Genomic DNA, 14,704 nt, shown 5'->3' with positions numbered 1-14,704 from the left:
CCGCCACGATGCCTACCTCATTCTGCGAAAGTTTTCGCATCTGAGGATCCCTCGAAAACGGCAGTGGGGAGCGATGTATAAACAGATGGACGGTTGTAATCTTGTTGAGCTCGCCAGGACCGCCTTGGCTGTAGAAATCATTTTAAGAAGGAGCGAGCCATGGGTATGATATGCATTCGGCAGGCGATAGACAGTTGGTATATTAAAAGAAAGGAAATTGAACGATACTCCGACATTCCGCCCATCATAGACCGTCCTGGTCGGAAGCGCGGACCTTGAACTGGCAACCCTGGATGGTCGCCTATAAAAGGGCATTTTCTAAGCAACTTGTTTCTTTTCTGTTCATCAGGAGTTCATTCCCACCGCTTCCCGAGGAACATCAAGTCGGAGAATCATGACTTGGACGTATTTTGCTTCTCAGAATCCAAGTCGTGAGATTATACGAGCAGAACGCGGAATAGCTAAGGGTAAGGGGTAGTCGAGTTGGGATTAGGGGCCGCTTGGGCTGGGTTTAACGGCAAGTCGATGAGTGATGCATTGTGGCAATGAAGGAAGGAGTATCAGTAAGGGAAGAGTACCCGCGCATTCATGATGGCTTTCCCTACTAGCAGCCTACTGAGAATGGGTTTTTGGGTGTTTGAGCTCGCTTTGAACTAAAAGATTACTGTTTGGACCTTTTTAAAAAAAAGTTCTGCACATGGATGTGTGGAAGATAAATAAGAGATGCGATCCGATATGAGTAGTCCCCTTATGGACCATGCCTTTCCACTGCCGGAATTGTGTGAAAGTTCGAGAGGCTCTGGTTTGATCAAGTGACTTTGAACTTTAAGGGGATTCTGTGATCCTTGGTTGAAGGGTTTGTGTGCATAGATGTGTGAATAGGTGAAAGACAACATGAGTTGCTGTTGCCTTTGTCGAGGATGTAACGGACGTCCCGTAACGGCTGCATCAGTAGAGCCTGTGAACCTTGTCATGATGCTTGAAGTTCGCGTGGGAGAGCTTCTCATGACTACCCATGGCATCCATCAAGCTACTGGTTCGGAAAGGTGTAGTGAGCTTCCTCTGTGGGCTGCAGAAATCGATCACATAGTAGATCTCAATGCGGCGGCTAGCTTTACGTAGTGCACAAAAAAGCAAGGTGTATTGAAAACTGGCTTTGCCTCTATACTCCACCGAGGCTGGCTTCCATGACTGGGAAGATGAAGGGGCTCTGATCAACCCGGCAGAAGGGCTCCCATTGAGTGAGGAGGACCGTTGATCAGCAAAGTAGGTGGTCAATGTAGTTCAGCCTCCGATCTGAACGACGACGGTTAAGACCCCTGAGCCGTTTCCAAAATTAGCACTCGGGAGTTAGTGGTCTACTTCGTTGCCGGTAGTGGTAGTGATACCCAAGCAGATGGAAGAATAAAACGGGTCGAATCGACAGCGACGTGGTGTTAGGATGTCATCAGCGGCGTGCTTATTTGCTTGTGGTGCCAGGCAAGCAGAGGACCCTTCGAAATGGAATGCCAAAAATCCGGGTTTTCTTGCACCGTTGGGGGCGGTTCGGGTTCCACACCTTCTAGCGATCGGCTTTCTTGCAGATCTCGGTCGATTCTTGGCCAGAGCTCCGGGGGGCGCACCCGCGGCATTCTTGACTACCCTGGGAAGCGAATACCACCCGGGCCCATCCATGATTTCATTGAGCGGTGCAGTGATACCTGGTCCAAGTGGTCACTGGTGAGAGGGCCGGCCAGGCTATTCGAATCCTGCTCGGTGCTGTGTGCCAAGATTTTGTGAGGTGCTGGCTCGTTGCTGATGGTGGTTGATGTTGGGGGATATGATGAAAGAGTTGGTCTGTTTGGGCCGGAGACGTACTTAGATGACTGTTTCCCCATTTCTGGATAGAAATGCATCTATCCTTTTGGCCAAATTCTTGACAGTCTCTCACTTCTTGACTCTCGCTGTTCTTTTTACGTACTTACACTTCACTCGCTTATACTACACTCGCTATAGAAAGGAACAGAGAGAGAAAAGCAGAAGAGATGGCAAAACGCGACAGCTTGACAGTATGGCTGCCGAAAGAAATGTACGGCTCCGTAGAGCCTCTGGCCGACGATAGATTCATATGGTGCCCGATGCCATTTGACAACTCCCTACCAGTCGAACAAACATCATTCATCGACATGGGCGGAGATGATGAGGACAACACCAACAATAAGGACCCGACACGAATTCCAGACGATGATAAGCCGATGATAGACTACGAGCTTCCCGCCCCGCCGCCCGCGGCCGTATTAGCGGGGCCGTCGACGGACATGTCAATGTCGGAAACCGAATCCGAAAGAGAGTTTCCGATGAGACAGATTAGTCAAAATCTCGGCCGGGGACGGCGAAGGTCCCGGAAGACAAGACCCGTCCGGCAACAACAGCACAAGCATGCCGGGTCCGAGAGCCGAGGGTTTGCGGTACATCTGGGGTTGAATCTTGATATTGAGGTTACCCTCAAGGCGAGGATATTCGGAGACTTGGAAATTAGCGCTTTGTAAGTTGCTTCCTGGAGGCCCCGGGTTAGGGGTAGTGTGCGTACCTGTGCTAACTACCGCTGGTCAAAGTGACGCATTGTGATTACGACTCTGATGGGTTGAAGTGATAATAGATGATTGAAGACGAAGGCAACGCGCAAACGTATCTGAGCGATTACGAGCTGAGGGTATACACAAACTTCGCCGAGACTAGCGTCGCCGAACTGGATGGGCTTCTGTCAGACAGCAAGTAATGCTGCAACACAGCCGGTCCGATGCTGTGGGTTCTCGTACTCTCAGAACACACCAGCACGGAACGCGATGGCCAAGTCCAAGGCAGCTCAGCTGTCGATTGTTTCTTCAAGAAAGAAGAGGACAAGGATCATCGGAGGTGATCCATATCAATCGCTTACCAGAGGACCTCTGTCGAAGCCAGACACTCGGTCATTCTGAAAGACTGCAGTGAGTCGTTATCATGGTGGAATCAGAAGCCAGCGGCCAGCTGTTGAAGGCCACCCATATGCGTGTTTGTGGGAAGAAGAGACCGAAAAGAGAGTGAAATGCAGATTGGCAGCTAATATGTTGACGTTGGAAAACATCTGCCGCCCGGTGCGCCCCTCGGTCTAATTAGAACAGACCATGGATAGTGGTAATTCGTCTCTTGGTTCAAACTATGATAATGAGATAGGATGCGAAACGAGACATTCACAATAATGATAGTAACTACAACATAATGGCATGCCATTTGAGTTCATCAAGTGACTATATTACAAGAAAATGCCAAAGCCTCACGAGAGAAAATGTATGCTTCACATTCTTGGTAGTGGAAACAGCTGAGATCTTCGCCCTCATCATCAAACCCCGGCGCCGGGCTCGCCCACGGACCACACCCAACTCCCACCCAAAGAGATCGTTCTCGCCCGTCTCAATCTGGTCTAGAACACGCCCCAAACTTCAGCTGTAGTGGAGACAACTCACTATTCTCCCGAAGTGCGAACAAGGGCCCTCCCCTGAAATGTGCGTTTTTGAGCCTATGCAAACCACGCGAGACCTCTAGCGGGCTCCCGGACGCTAAGAACCCACTGGACCGTTCCTGAGGGACCTGAATGTGAGATTTTCCCGTTTGTGAGGTTTATCGAAAGGGTGCGGTAGCGTCTGGGCACTAAACCCAAACCACCAATGGCTTCCAGCCTCATCGCGGCGCAGTGATGGTGTGCAAATCTCCTTGAAGGGGTTTCGCGCCGCCCGGACGGAATAAAGGTGATTTAGCCTGCTTATCATTTTTCTCTCTCATTCGTCTTGCCTCCGCGCTCCTTTGCTTCACTCATTCGCTCATTTCGGTGTTTTGTGTTTGGACGACTTGAAGGAGAACCGACCAAGAGATGACCTTAGCATGAGAATACGCCATACCCGTGTCCCAATCTCCCCTTACGATTTATGATATCCGGTGTGCCATTGTTTGGTTCCAGATAAGCGTCGATAACCGTCTTCTACTCAGCGCGCAAAGAAACAATACTCGACGATCCCGCCACTGCCGAAGTTCCCACAGCTTCACCAAGAAAGACTCAATAGATAGCAAGAGAAGGACAGAAACGAGGTCCCCCGACTACAATCGCATCCAACTACAGCCTTATTTCCAAGAAACACCCCAAAACGACAACAATGGCCCGCAACTCCCTTCTCTCCCGTCTCCTCCTCCTCGCCGTCCTCGCCATCCTCGCGCCCCTCACGGCGGCCCAGCTCTCAATCTACACGGGCTCCGACAAGTACAAGTACCAAGGCTGCTACAACGAGACAAACGACCTCCCCAACACGGCCCACGAGCGCGCTCTCTCGGGCGGCGCATCCAAGGTCATGGAGGGCAATATGACGGTGCCGCTATGCCTCAGCTTCTGCAGCAGCGGCGCCGATAAGCAGTACACCTACGCCGGCGTCGAGTATTCCCGGTACGTGTTCTCACTCTTCTCGCTTCTCTCCCCCTCCCTTCTTTCCTTCAAACCTCTCCGATAAGGCCATGCCCGCTGTGTGTGTAAGACGAGAAACAAGACTGACGAGCTCAAATGTGCGTAGCGAATGCTGGTGCGCCCAGAGAATCTCAGGCCTGGCGGTCAAGCTCGACGATAGCCAGTGCAACCTGCCCTGCGACGGAAACCAGGGCATGGTCTGCGGCGGTGCGCTCAAGTTGAGCGTGTACATGGTCAGCGCCGGCTTGCGATCGTCGCCAGCAGCCGCGTCGTGGGCCGCGATTGTCGTGGGCGGCTTGGCGACGTACGTATTGCTGTAAAATGTGATGGTCTAGTGATGAGGTGTCTTGGTGGTCATGGGAGAGAGCCTCTTCGAAGGGCGAAAGAATGGTTACACGACAGCAGCGTTTTATTGTTTCTTTGGAGGATACCCCCTGTTATGTGTGCATCTGGCCTATAGAATCTCTGAATTGATGATTTTGTCTCACTCTCGCAGCGTAAATCTCAACGTGCATCTCACATGTGAGGTCAAAAGTCAGACATCGCGATGCTTTTTTCAATTGCCGCCTCAGAAACGCTGCATAAGGTAAATCGATGCCAAACTGCAAACGCAATCAATGGTATCCTATCATAACTTCGTGACGTATACGATAGCCTTACAATCTCACGGGACCCAAGCCTCTTTGCTCAACAGCCCTCTGGACAGCCGCTTTGACATCCGCGACCGTCTTCCTCCACCCCTGCTTACCCCGTCCCTCGCTGCCGTCGTCCTCCACCAGCCAGTCGAGCCACCGCACCAGCTTCGAGGCCTTTTGCATGTCTCGCTCCTCCGAGACGACCCTGACGAGATACTTCTCAAAGACCTTGACATCGTCTTGGTGCGGCCCATCGTACCGCGTCCCGTCGTGCCAGGCCTCGAGCATGTCTTTGATCTCCTGGATGGACTTCACGGCGGAACCCATGAAGTTCATCTTGGGGGGCGGCGCAGGGAAATGCAACTTAGTCTGTCCAGCGGGCGCAGCGTCGCTCGACTCACCATTCTGTTGCCTTCTGGGGGCGTTGAACAGGAGACCAGATCGTTTGGCCAGCCGCTTCTTGCGGTGGTCTTCGATGATCTCCTTCCGGACGTCCTCTGGGAGCTCTGCGAGGAATGCTTGATCCAGCTCTTCTGGGTCTTCTTCCTGGGCGGCATTCGCAGGGCCTTTGTTCGCCAAGAAGTTCGTCTGCTGGCGATTGGCAGCTGCATCCTGCTGCCTCTCCCTGACGTTGAACAAGTTTTTGCCTCGCTTTGTCGGCGTGATTGGCTTTTTCCCCTGGATAAGTCGGTCCTTGCGTGGTGATTGCGGCAAACGGGTTTGTTGCACCGGTTTGCGTCCATACTGCGCCAGGACCTCAGCTTTCATGTCATCCGGCAAAGCGTTGAAGACCTCCGGGTCAACTTGAGATGGGATCATCTCATCCTGAACCGCCGGACTATTACTCCGCGATTTCACTTGGGGAGATGCCTGTCTAGACTCCGGCTTTGGTCTTTGGCCCCTCAGAAGCTTAGCTCGTATGTCGCCTGGCAGCTCAGCCAACACCGCAGGGTCGACTTGGGAGGGAAGGATGAATTGAGTGCCCATGATGTTGAGAGGAGTGTGGGCCTTTTCGTCCCTTTCACCAGCCCGTGCTAGAGCCAAAGCAGGATGCACTTTGGGCTTTCTGGGTGTTAACGGGTCATCTGCAATGGGATCTACAGACACATCGCCCCGAGTTTGGGCATCCCTTGTCTTCTGAGGACTCTTTGAATCCTCAATCGATTCTACTTGAGCCTTCTTTGCCGACGGTTGGCCACCAAAATTTGGAAATGCCAACCGTCGTTGACTGCTTTCGAGCCCAGTATTGCTAGACTTGAGAGGCTCCAGTTTTGTCAACTGGACACCAAGACCTCGAAGGTCACCCGGGGTAAACTTGTAGGATCGAAGAATCGAGACAGCTTCCTTGGCAATGGTTTCGGCGTTGTGAGTTGCGACTCCAAACAGGACGCTCTTGCTGAATGAATCGCATTTTCCATGCCCTAGGTGTTTTGGTGGATCTCGGGGTGCGTCTTGAGCTCGTCGCATAATCTTCATTGTGAACTGCTTGCCCTTGACCTCTTCACTGAGCAGGCGTCTCTCCAGCTCTTTGCACAGATTGAGTATAAACTCTTCGGCTTCCTGTTGATTGATGAAGCGAATGCCCCAGTTGACCTCTGCCGAGACGGACTTTCGAGGTGTTTGTTCGCCCACCTCGGTCTTGTCAATGCCGCGAGCATACTCCCAAAGTTTCTCTCCCGTCTTTGGTCCAAGCGAAGAAGATAGCCGCTCCTTAGATACCTGTCTGATATCTTTGACAAACTTGACACCGATCTCCTCGAGCTTTCCACTAAGACTGTAGGCGACCCCAGGCAGGTCCTTCACCTCAAGTTCACCAATGACTTCTAACGCCTGCTCCGGCTTTATCTGGAATTGCCCGGCTGGTTTCGCTCTTCGTAGCGCGACCTTCGCTAACAAAATGTTGGCCCCAATTCCAACTGATACGGCACAGCCAGTCGCGTCTTTGATTTTGTTACGCAGGGTGAGAGCAATCTCCTCAGCCTTTTCCTGTTCTCTCCAGATATTGCCTTCGTCAACCCCTGCGCCATCGGATCCGGCAGAGGACAGAATGATTGACGTGATGTCAACGAGGGCCTCGTCGATGCTGACACTCTGGACAACTCCTCCAATATCGAGAATAGACTCGTAGAACAGTCGACTGGCTTCTTCATACGCGGGGAAATCGTATGGCAAGACCTTGATATCCGGGCACAGCTCAAGTGCTCGCTTCATCCACATGCCATTCTTGACTCCAAATTTGCGCGCAACGTAGTTACAGCTTGCAATCTCCGAGGCCGTGCCGCTGCTGTGAGCAACTACAGTTGGTTTGTCGACGTATTGTGGGTTCTTCTTGAGGGAAACAGCGCAGAAGAAGCTGTCAAAATCGACGTGGATAACGTACCGCCGTGACCCTGGCCTCCTCCGCACCGACTTGAGAGATGGCCCTTTTTCCTTGGCGAGATTCTGCATCTTCGACTTCAGCTCAGCTTTCCAGGTCGAAAGATGGTGAAGACGACTTTCCGAGTAAAACTGCTTCAAGAAATCGGGGTTCGCCGTTGATGATTTCCAGATCTTGGGATCCGAGAGAAGTATGGCATTATGTTCCTCAGATGTCATATTGTTTGATGTCTTCGGTTCCTGCTTGACTTCATCGGTTCCTCCTCGGGTGCCGTCTTCGTCAATTGTTGGCTGTGGTGCGGTTTTCGCTTCAACCTCTTCCACTTCAACTGCTTTGTCCTCCTCTGGGACTATGCCAACCATAAGCTCGTCAATCTCCATGTCATCGTATTCCTCCACGTCATCCTTGGACTTCATCGGCGGCTTCTTCATAGCCTGCGAGACGGCTGGACTATACGAGTTTCGACCATGGTGTTGAGCGAGCGGAGACTCGGACCGTTCAGCGAAACGGCTCAAAGAGGGCGTCGCGGGACTTGCAGTAGACCCCTTGAACTGGCTCGTGTAGAAGCTAGCATCAGTCTGGTCCCTGTAGCCTCTCTTCACTTGTGGTGTCGATTGACTGAGCTTATTAGATTCGTCAATCTTGAAGACCTTCTGTCGCGGTCCATCGTGGTTGTTTATCCGATAATCCGACCAGGGTAGGAGTTTCCCAGCCTGAATTGAGTCCGTCACCCAGGCTGGTTTGACCAGTCTATACCTGCTGTAATCCACGGACTTCTTAGGCGGAACAGAGGACGCTATTATGTGCGTTGCCATGGTCTTCGAATCCAGGTACTGCAAAAAGCCTGCGCCATGTTGAACAAGCTCGCGGTGTAAGCTGGAGCGTTGATTAGCGATAGTCTTCACGTGGCAGAGATATAGATAGTGACTCACATATGAAGCGGCGGTTGCGTATAGCCCATAACATGCGCAACGACGCCTTTGAATATTTGAGGCTTGTCACTTGAGGCGGCGCGCATGTCGGCGTCCAAGTTTTGAAGCTTGATCTTTTTCCGACGAAAGTAGTCGCCAAAGCCGCCGAAAGCGCTTTGCTCATACTCTTCGCCAGTCTCATCGGTGAACTCATGGTTCTCAATCCGCTTCCTCACCTGCGAGGAGTTCTTCTCAAGGCGACTACCCATTCTATCGGTTGTCTCGGGTAATGCGCAGACTCACGGCTGGGTGAGTGTTGGTAGTGATGGCGGCGGACGACTTTTGACTTGCGTCTCGACGATTTTTCTTGCAAATCAACCCGTCCATACAGCTAGCTGACTGTAAAGCACCATCTTTGGAAGTTGTGAGTGAGTCTGACGTTCATTCGTTTCTCTTGATGAAGCGTAAATCAACAGAAGGGCGTGGTGACAGTTCAAGGTTGGTGAGTGACGGAGCCCCGGCCGAGGTGAATGCCTGCAAGCGCGTTAAGTGGGTGGGTCCGTCGCGCTCTGCAGCCCGCACGTCCAAAGATCTGCATGACTAATCAAAGTTCTTCAACTGCTCAGGAAGCACTGACAGCTTCCGCCGACGACGCCTGATAAACTAGCCCAGCTTGCGGCCGCTCACCTCTCTGTCACCAATTCTGCGACAAAGAGCGATCATGAATAATCAACAATTTCGAAAGCTTTTGGGTGCTGACTCTGGCAAGGCTGCGTCGCCGAGCAATGCTTCAACCAAAGGCGCCGCAACCCCAGGCGGCGGCGCGCTGGGATCCCGACAGCGATCTAGCATTCCCATGACTCCGTATGTTGTCTTCTTCACTTTGTGATCCATCGGCTGATTACGTGTACCAGACGCTCCGTTGGAGTTGGTCATAGCCGAAATGAATTTGCGCGACAACTTGCCGAGAGGAACCAGGCAGGGCAGCCCCAGAAGAAATTTCGCACATCAGCCCCGAAGGGATCTAGACTCGCAGAGGGCTATGTCGACCGAGCACGAGACCGAACCGACGACGAGGAAGATGACCGCGCTAAAAGGATAAAGGCGCTAGAGGAAGCCCTGAAGAACGAGGAGATTGACCAAGCGACGTTTGAGAAGCTTAGCAGCCACATCGCGGGAGGAGACCTTTCGAGTACGCATCTGATCAAGGGACTGGACTTCAAGCTTCTGGAAAGAATACGAAAGGGCGAAGATGTTTACGGGGACAAGAAAGGCAACGAAGAAGAAGCCGAAGCACCCCCGGAAGAGGAAGTTGACGATGCGTTCGACGAGCTGGAGTCAACAGAGGTGCAGGCTGTCGAAAAGGAAAAGGTGAAGAAGAAGGGCCAACTTGCGCCTGTAGCTCTCGCACCTGGGAAAAAGAGAACTCGCGACCAGATCCTGGCCGAAATGAAGGCTGCGAGAGAGGCTGCCAAGGCTCAGCAAGAGGCTGCCTTGAACAGCAAGTTTAAGAAGATTGGTGCTAAGCAACAGGCCGGAAGCCGCATCGAACGGGATAGCAAAGGCCGTGAAGTCTTGATCATTATAGACGAAGATGGCCACGAGAAGAGGAAGGTCCGCAAGTTGCAGCCAGGAGTCGAAGAGGAGATGCGCAAAGAGTTTATCCCGGACAAGGATGCGAAGCCGCTGGGTATGGAGGTACCCGAATTTTACCAAAAGCAGCAGCAAGAAGCTGAAGAAGACGACAACGACGACATCTTTGCCGATGCAGGAGACGATTATGACCCACTAGCTGGCATGGATGACAGCTCTGATGAGGATAGCGAGGGAGAGGTCAAGGACGAAAAGAAGACCAAGAACGAGAGCAGCGCCGACACGATGGCGATGCCGCCACCGCCGCGGCCAGCACAAGCGCGCAACTACTTCAAGGACTCCAAGACAGACCTTATATCTTCGCAGACTCTGCAAGGACCCTCCATGTCTGATCCGGCGATACAGGCTGCTTTCAAGAGAGCTGCGCAGCTCAAGGCGGCAAACAAAGATCCGGAGGGAGAAGCGGAGGACGACGACGAGGAAGCCAAGGCTCGTCGGGAGCGCCACAAGAGGATGCTGCAGAGTGTCGACCGAGATGCCGAAGATATGGACATGGGCTTCGGCACCAGTAGGTTCGAAGACGAGGCAGACTTTGACGATGCGCCGGTGAAGCTCTCGGAATGGGGCAACGAGGGAGAGGATGACGACGGTCAAGGCGGCAAGAGCAAGAGGAAGAGAGGCCCCAAGAAGAGGAAGGGCGACGCGAACAACGCCGCTGATGTGCTGAGAGTAATGGAGCAGCGAAAGGCAGCGGGCAAATAAGTCAACTCAAGCTGTCTAACAGCTTGTACTAGAGCTGTTGCTTGAAGTCTGCTGGCTTGTTTCTTGAAATATCCTGCACAAACGCATACAGCCGTCGTTTTTACTAAATCAAAATGATACCCTTCACGCGCCCAAACTAGAGCGCGTCGACCACACAAATCGTCCTGTTTTACCGCCCAGCGTGTGAGAATGTTGATTTTTACATGGACTTTTAAACCCCTGGACTGTCGGAAGACTATCGCTACAACCCTCAGATATGTTGGGCGGTTTCTCACTACGAATCATCCTCAAGGCACAAATCCCTGAGCTCAAATACGCAGCAGGACGTCGAGACAGTCAAGATTCAGGGTGACTCAGCTAGGCTCTAGCTTCCCAGAATTCCAGCGACCCGGCAAGCACGGGAGGTTGTCTTCTCGGGTGTGGATGCGTTTGTGTGTCTGCTGGACCTTCCGAAACGGGCGCAGGTCGAATTGCAGCGGCGCTCGGAGGGCACCGCCTCACTTATCAGAGACCGCCCGACTCCGCCCACGGTGCTTGCCTGCCCGCCGCCCCAAGAGTAATTTCGTCCTGTGAAGTGAGCTTGCGAGGTAAGAAAAGCCCGGTGGACTTTATTTTGCGCAGGATTCATCCAAGAACCATGGAACCGCAAAGCTTCCCTTGTCCCATGACTCCCGACCACTGGGGTTACCTAGATGAAGAAGCCGAAACAGAGCAGACATCATAGTCCTGATGGGATTGGCCAAACGTTGTGTGGAAAAGTCCAAAATCCAAGTCATTACCTAAAATTGACCTCCTGCTTCCTCTCGACTCGTCACCAGCAATTCCGCAGTCCGCAGTCCGCAGACCCGCTGTAGACCGGCCGGCTCCCCGCCCCCATCCTTGGAGCCCCAGAATACCTTACCTTTTGCGCAGTGTTCTACTCCATTCCACCACCCCGTGCTCGTTTGGTTTGGTCTTATCCACCGAAAGTGGACACCAGACACGGGCTTGTAAACTAAAAGCGCAACCCCACGGCACCGGCGACAACATCCGTGGTCTGCTCACCTTGCCGAGGGAACACCAAAAACCCACGTATCTGTACAGAGCATCATTTTCATCATAATCTTGTGCCGTTTCACTGCCTCTTGTGATAAGACACAAATCACACACACACACATACCTGTCATCCTCAACAACCATTTACCCTGAGCCATCATGGTTGACCTCGATTTGCCCGAAACACCGGTGCCGGTCTGGCTGGATTGTGATCCCGGCCATGATGTGAGTTGTTGTCTGTCCTAAGCTTCGTGATGTGTCACTCATCCTGTCCCTGTGATGTTACGCTGCCTCACTCAGATGTTGGTGACAAGTCAGACATACTACAACAAATCATCACTGAACACCATCAAACCAGTACTAATTGGTTCCACAGGACACCTTTGCCATCCTCCTAGCAGCCTACCACCCAACAATAAAGCTGCTAGGCCTCTCAACCGTCTTCGGAAACGCCCCCCTCGAGTGAGTAAACTTCATCCTGCATCCCGCATCTCTTACACATCTCATGATCACTCAATCACAATACTAACTACGATCTCAGAAAAACCACAAACAACGCCACCTCAATCCTCACAGCAATCGGCAAACACAATGACATCCCCGTCCACGTCGGCGCCGCAAAGCCAATGTCCCGCCCGCCGATGCAGGCCGCCACCGACATCCACGGCGAATCCGGCCTAGACGGCACCGACCTCCTCCCCCAACCCTCCAAAGACGCAGACCGCTCCGTACCCGCCATCGACGCCATGGCCGCCGCCCTCTCCGCTCAGCCCGCCGGAACCGCCTGGCTCGTCGCGACGGGCTCCCTCACCAACGTCGCAGAGCTCTTCGCAAAGTACCCGGACCTGGTCGCGCACCTCAAGGGCCTGAGCATCATGGGCGGCGCCATCGGCGACGGCTTCACCGACATTGTACTCGGTGTCGTGGACGGTGTCCCCCGTGTGGGTAACTGGACGCCGTGGGCTGAGTTCAACATCATCATTGACCCCGAGGCCGCCGCTGCCGTGTTTCATAATAAGGCGCTCGCGGCCAAGACGACGCTTGTGCCGTTGGATTTGTCGCATCAGGTTCTTGCTACCGTGGAGGTGCGGGACGCGCTTCTGTATGGTACACACGGTGGGGAGAAGACGGGCAAGGGGAAGACGACGCTGAGGCAGATGCTGGTTGAGCTCCTCATGTTCTTCGCCAAGACGTATAGGTATGTGTATATACACAGAATTCACTTACACTCGTCCCCTCCCTCCCACTGCCTCATCACGAATATCGCAGGTGATACTAACACAGATGGCGAAAAGCGACGTCTTCGGCATCACAGCCGGCCCCCCGCTCCACGATCCCCTCGCCGTAGCCGCCGTGCTGACGGGCACGCGGCACGAGATCCCCTTTCACGACTACGACGCCAAAAAGGGCAACTGCGTAAAGTACCACGAGCGCTTCGAGCTCACCGTCATCACGGAGGGCGACCTGGAAGAGGCCAAGACGGGCAAGTCGCAGCTGGGGCGGACCGTCGCGAAAGCCCTGCCGCCGGGGAGCGAGGGCGTGAGGATACCGCGCGGGTTGGATATCCCCATGTTCTGGCGGGTGATTGAGGAGTGCACGGAGAGGGCGGATAAGGTCAATGCGGGTGAGGTTGTTGGGTTGAAGGAGAACGGGACGTTGGAGAAGTAATGAGGTAATGAGAAAATCGGTGTGTGTTGTTGATCATGGTGGGTGGGACGAATACACATATTTTGGTATCAATAGACGTGAGTATTCATACACTCAGTGACCGCCTATGGTCCTTAGGTCGGTAATTTGCTTCCTCTGCCACCATCGGATGAGGAGATCTCTTTGGCCTAATAGTTGGGACTGCCCACTCCCGACCTCAACCCAAAGAAAATTGACCCTGGTGGCTTCTTCTTTTTGAAGGTCTTCAGTTCGAGCTCACTTGTAGGCTCATTTTTTTAGTCGAGTCCAATCAGTGAGCCTAATCACGAAGCACATAAAATGATGAACAATGTCTCTGAGGCAGCACGCTATGCTATTGCATGAGATTCATTTATAAACGTATAAATCGTAAGATCCATAAGACCATCGATTCCCTAAGAGACTTCATAGTTGACCAGCTCTTTTGGAAGTAAAAAACGGGAATGAAATGCATCGCGTATCTGTTATAATGAAGTTAAGAGTTAGGGACCCTGAATTTGGACTCCATTTTATAACAGCCATTGAGATATCCTAAATCTACCTGCCAACGTCGCTTACCTGCTTACTTCTGGACATAACTTAGGTAGCGATTCAATGGCAAGAATACCCTGCATAATGAGAGATCCGACGTCTCGTCGGCCCCTCCCCGGGGCAGCCGTCGTCTATTCCATATTCAAGGTAGTCAGTTCTGCCGAACGTGGAACACATCAACCACACCCAACTCAAGCCCTCGTGCGATGCGCACAATGGCTTCCAGACGTACCCTAGCTACGGTAAAGAGATGGGATTCATCGACCTTGATTAGTCTCGCCTCACCACTTACTAACCCCAATAAGTCACTCGTCTCTCTCCGTTTCCCGTCGGAGGCTGGAGAGTATTCCGATACAACGCAATGGGAAACGGCAACCAGTGGTGTCATGCCGCTTCGAACTATACGAAGATGGACAATTCCGTGGATGGGGGTGTCATCTAATGGGAACTAGAGCCCTTCGAGGACGCTGAGCCGCCAGGCGCTTTCACCACCGGCCTTGACCAAAGAATGAACACCATCAAGCAGCTGATCTCTCGTTCGGAACTCCATTCTTCCTCATCTCATTGTGATTGTCGTGTTTAAATCCCCCGCCTACAGGTAGCAAAGCAAAGGTTCCACGCCGTTGAGGGTTCCTGCAAGATCTATGTGTTAGTCCCGTAGTCAGGTGTGTGTACTCGTCACAGAAATGAATGACAGCCATCTGGC

General features: G+C 52.8%; 5 protein-coding genes across 5 annotated transcripts; 4 read left to right on the top strand and 1 right to left on the bottom strand.

Annotated features, from left to right (window-relative positions):
- Window positions 1-2,024: 2,024 nt before the first annotated feature.
- CCOS01_13679 (uncharacterized protein) lies at window positions 2,025-2,607 on the top strand (the record flags this gene model as incomplete). The annotated part of the gene is made up of 2 exons (XM_060461825.1): window positions 2,025-2,524; window positions 2,595-2,607. The coding sequence occupies 2 exons, from the start codon at window positions 2,025-2,027 to the stop codon at window positions 2,605-2,607; spliced, it is 513 nt and encodes a 170-aa protein (XP_060307545.1).
- Window positions 2,608-4,166: 1,559 nt separating this feature from the next.
- Window positions 4,167-4,788, top strand: CCOS01_13678 (WSC domain-containing protein; the record flags this gene model as incomplete). The annotated part of the gene is made up of 2 exons (XM_060461824.1): window positions 4,167-4,450; window positions 4,575-4,788. 2 exons carry the CDS (start codon window positions 4,167-4,169, stop codon window positions 4,786-4,788), a joined length of 498 nt encoding a protein of 165 aa, XP_060307544.1.
- A 336-nt stretch (window positions 4,789-5,124) lies between these two features.
- On the bottom strand, window positions 5,125-8,660 carry CCOS01_13677 (impB/mucB/samB family protein; the record flags this gene model as incomplete). The annotated part of the gene is made up of 2 exons (XM_060461823.1): window positions 5,125-8,356; window positions 8,413-8,660. 2 exons carry the CDS (start codon window positions 8,658-8,660, stop codon window positions 5,125-5,127), a joined length of 3,480 nt encoding a protein of 1,159 aa, XP_060307543.1.
- Window positions 8,661-9,112: 452 nt separating this feature from the next.
- On the top strand, window positions 9,113-10,746 carry CCOS01_13676 (uncharacterized protein; the record flags this gene model as incomplete). Its single annotated transcript, XM_060461822.1, has 2 exons — window positions 9,113-9,255; window positions 9,306-10,746. The coding sequence occupies 2 exons, from the start codon at window positions 9,113-9,115 to the stop codon at window positions 10,744-10,746; spliced, it is 1,584 nt and encodes a 527-aa protein (XP_060307542.1).
- Window positions 10,747-11,940: 1,194 nt separating this feature from the next.
- Window positions 11,941-13,449, top strand: CCOS01_13675 (inosine-uridine preferring nucleoside hydrolase; the record flags this gene model as incomplete). Its single annotated transcript, XM_060461821.1, has 4 exons — window positions 11,941-12,006; window positions 12,158-12,243; window positions 12,323-12,979; window positions 13,077-13,449. 4 exons carry the CDS (start codon window positions 11,941-11,943, stop codon window positions 13,447-13,449), a joined length of 1,182 nt encoding a protein of 393 aa, XP_060307541.1.
- Between the last annotated feature and the right edge of the window lie 1,255 nt (window positions 13,450-14,704).

The sequence above is a fragment of the Colletotrichum costaricense genome (genome assembly GCF_030867565.1).
Source record: "Colletotrichum costaricense strain IMI 309622 chromosome Unknown Scaffold_18.1, whole genome shotgun sequence".
Taxonomy (NCBI): domain Eukaryota; kingdom Fungi; phylum Ascomycota; class Sordariomycetes; order Glomerellales; family Glomerellaceae; genus Colletotrichum; species Colletotrichum costaricense.
This window is presented reverse-complemented; position numbering and strand designations above follow the sequence as displayed.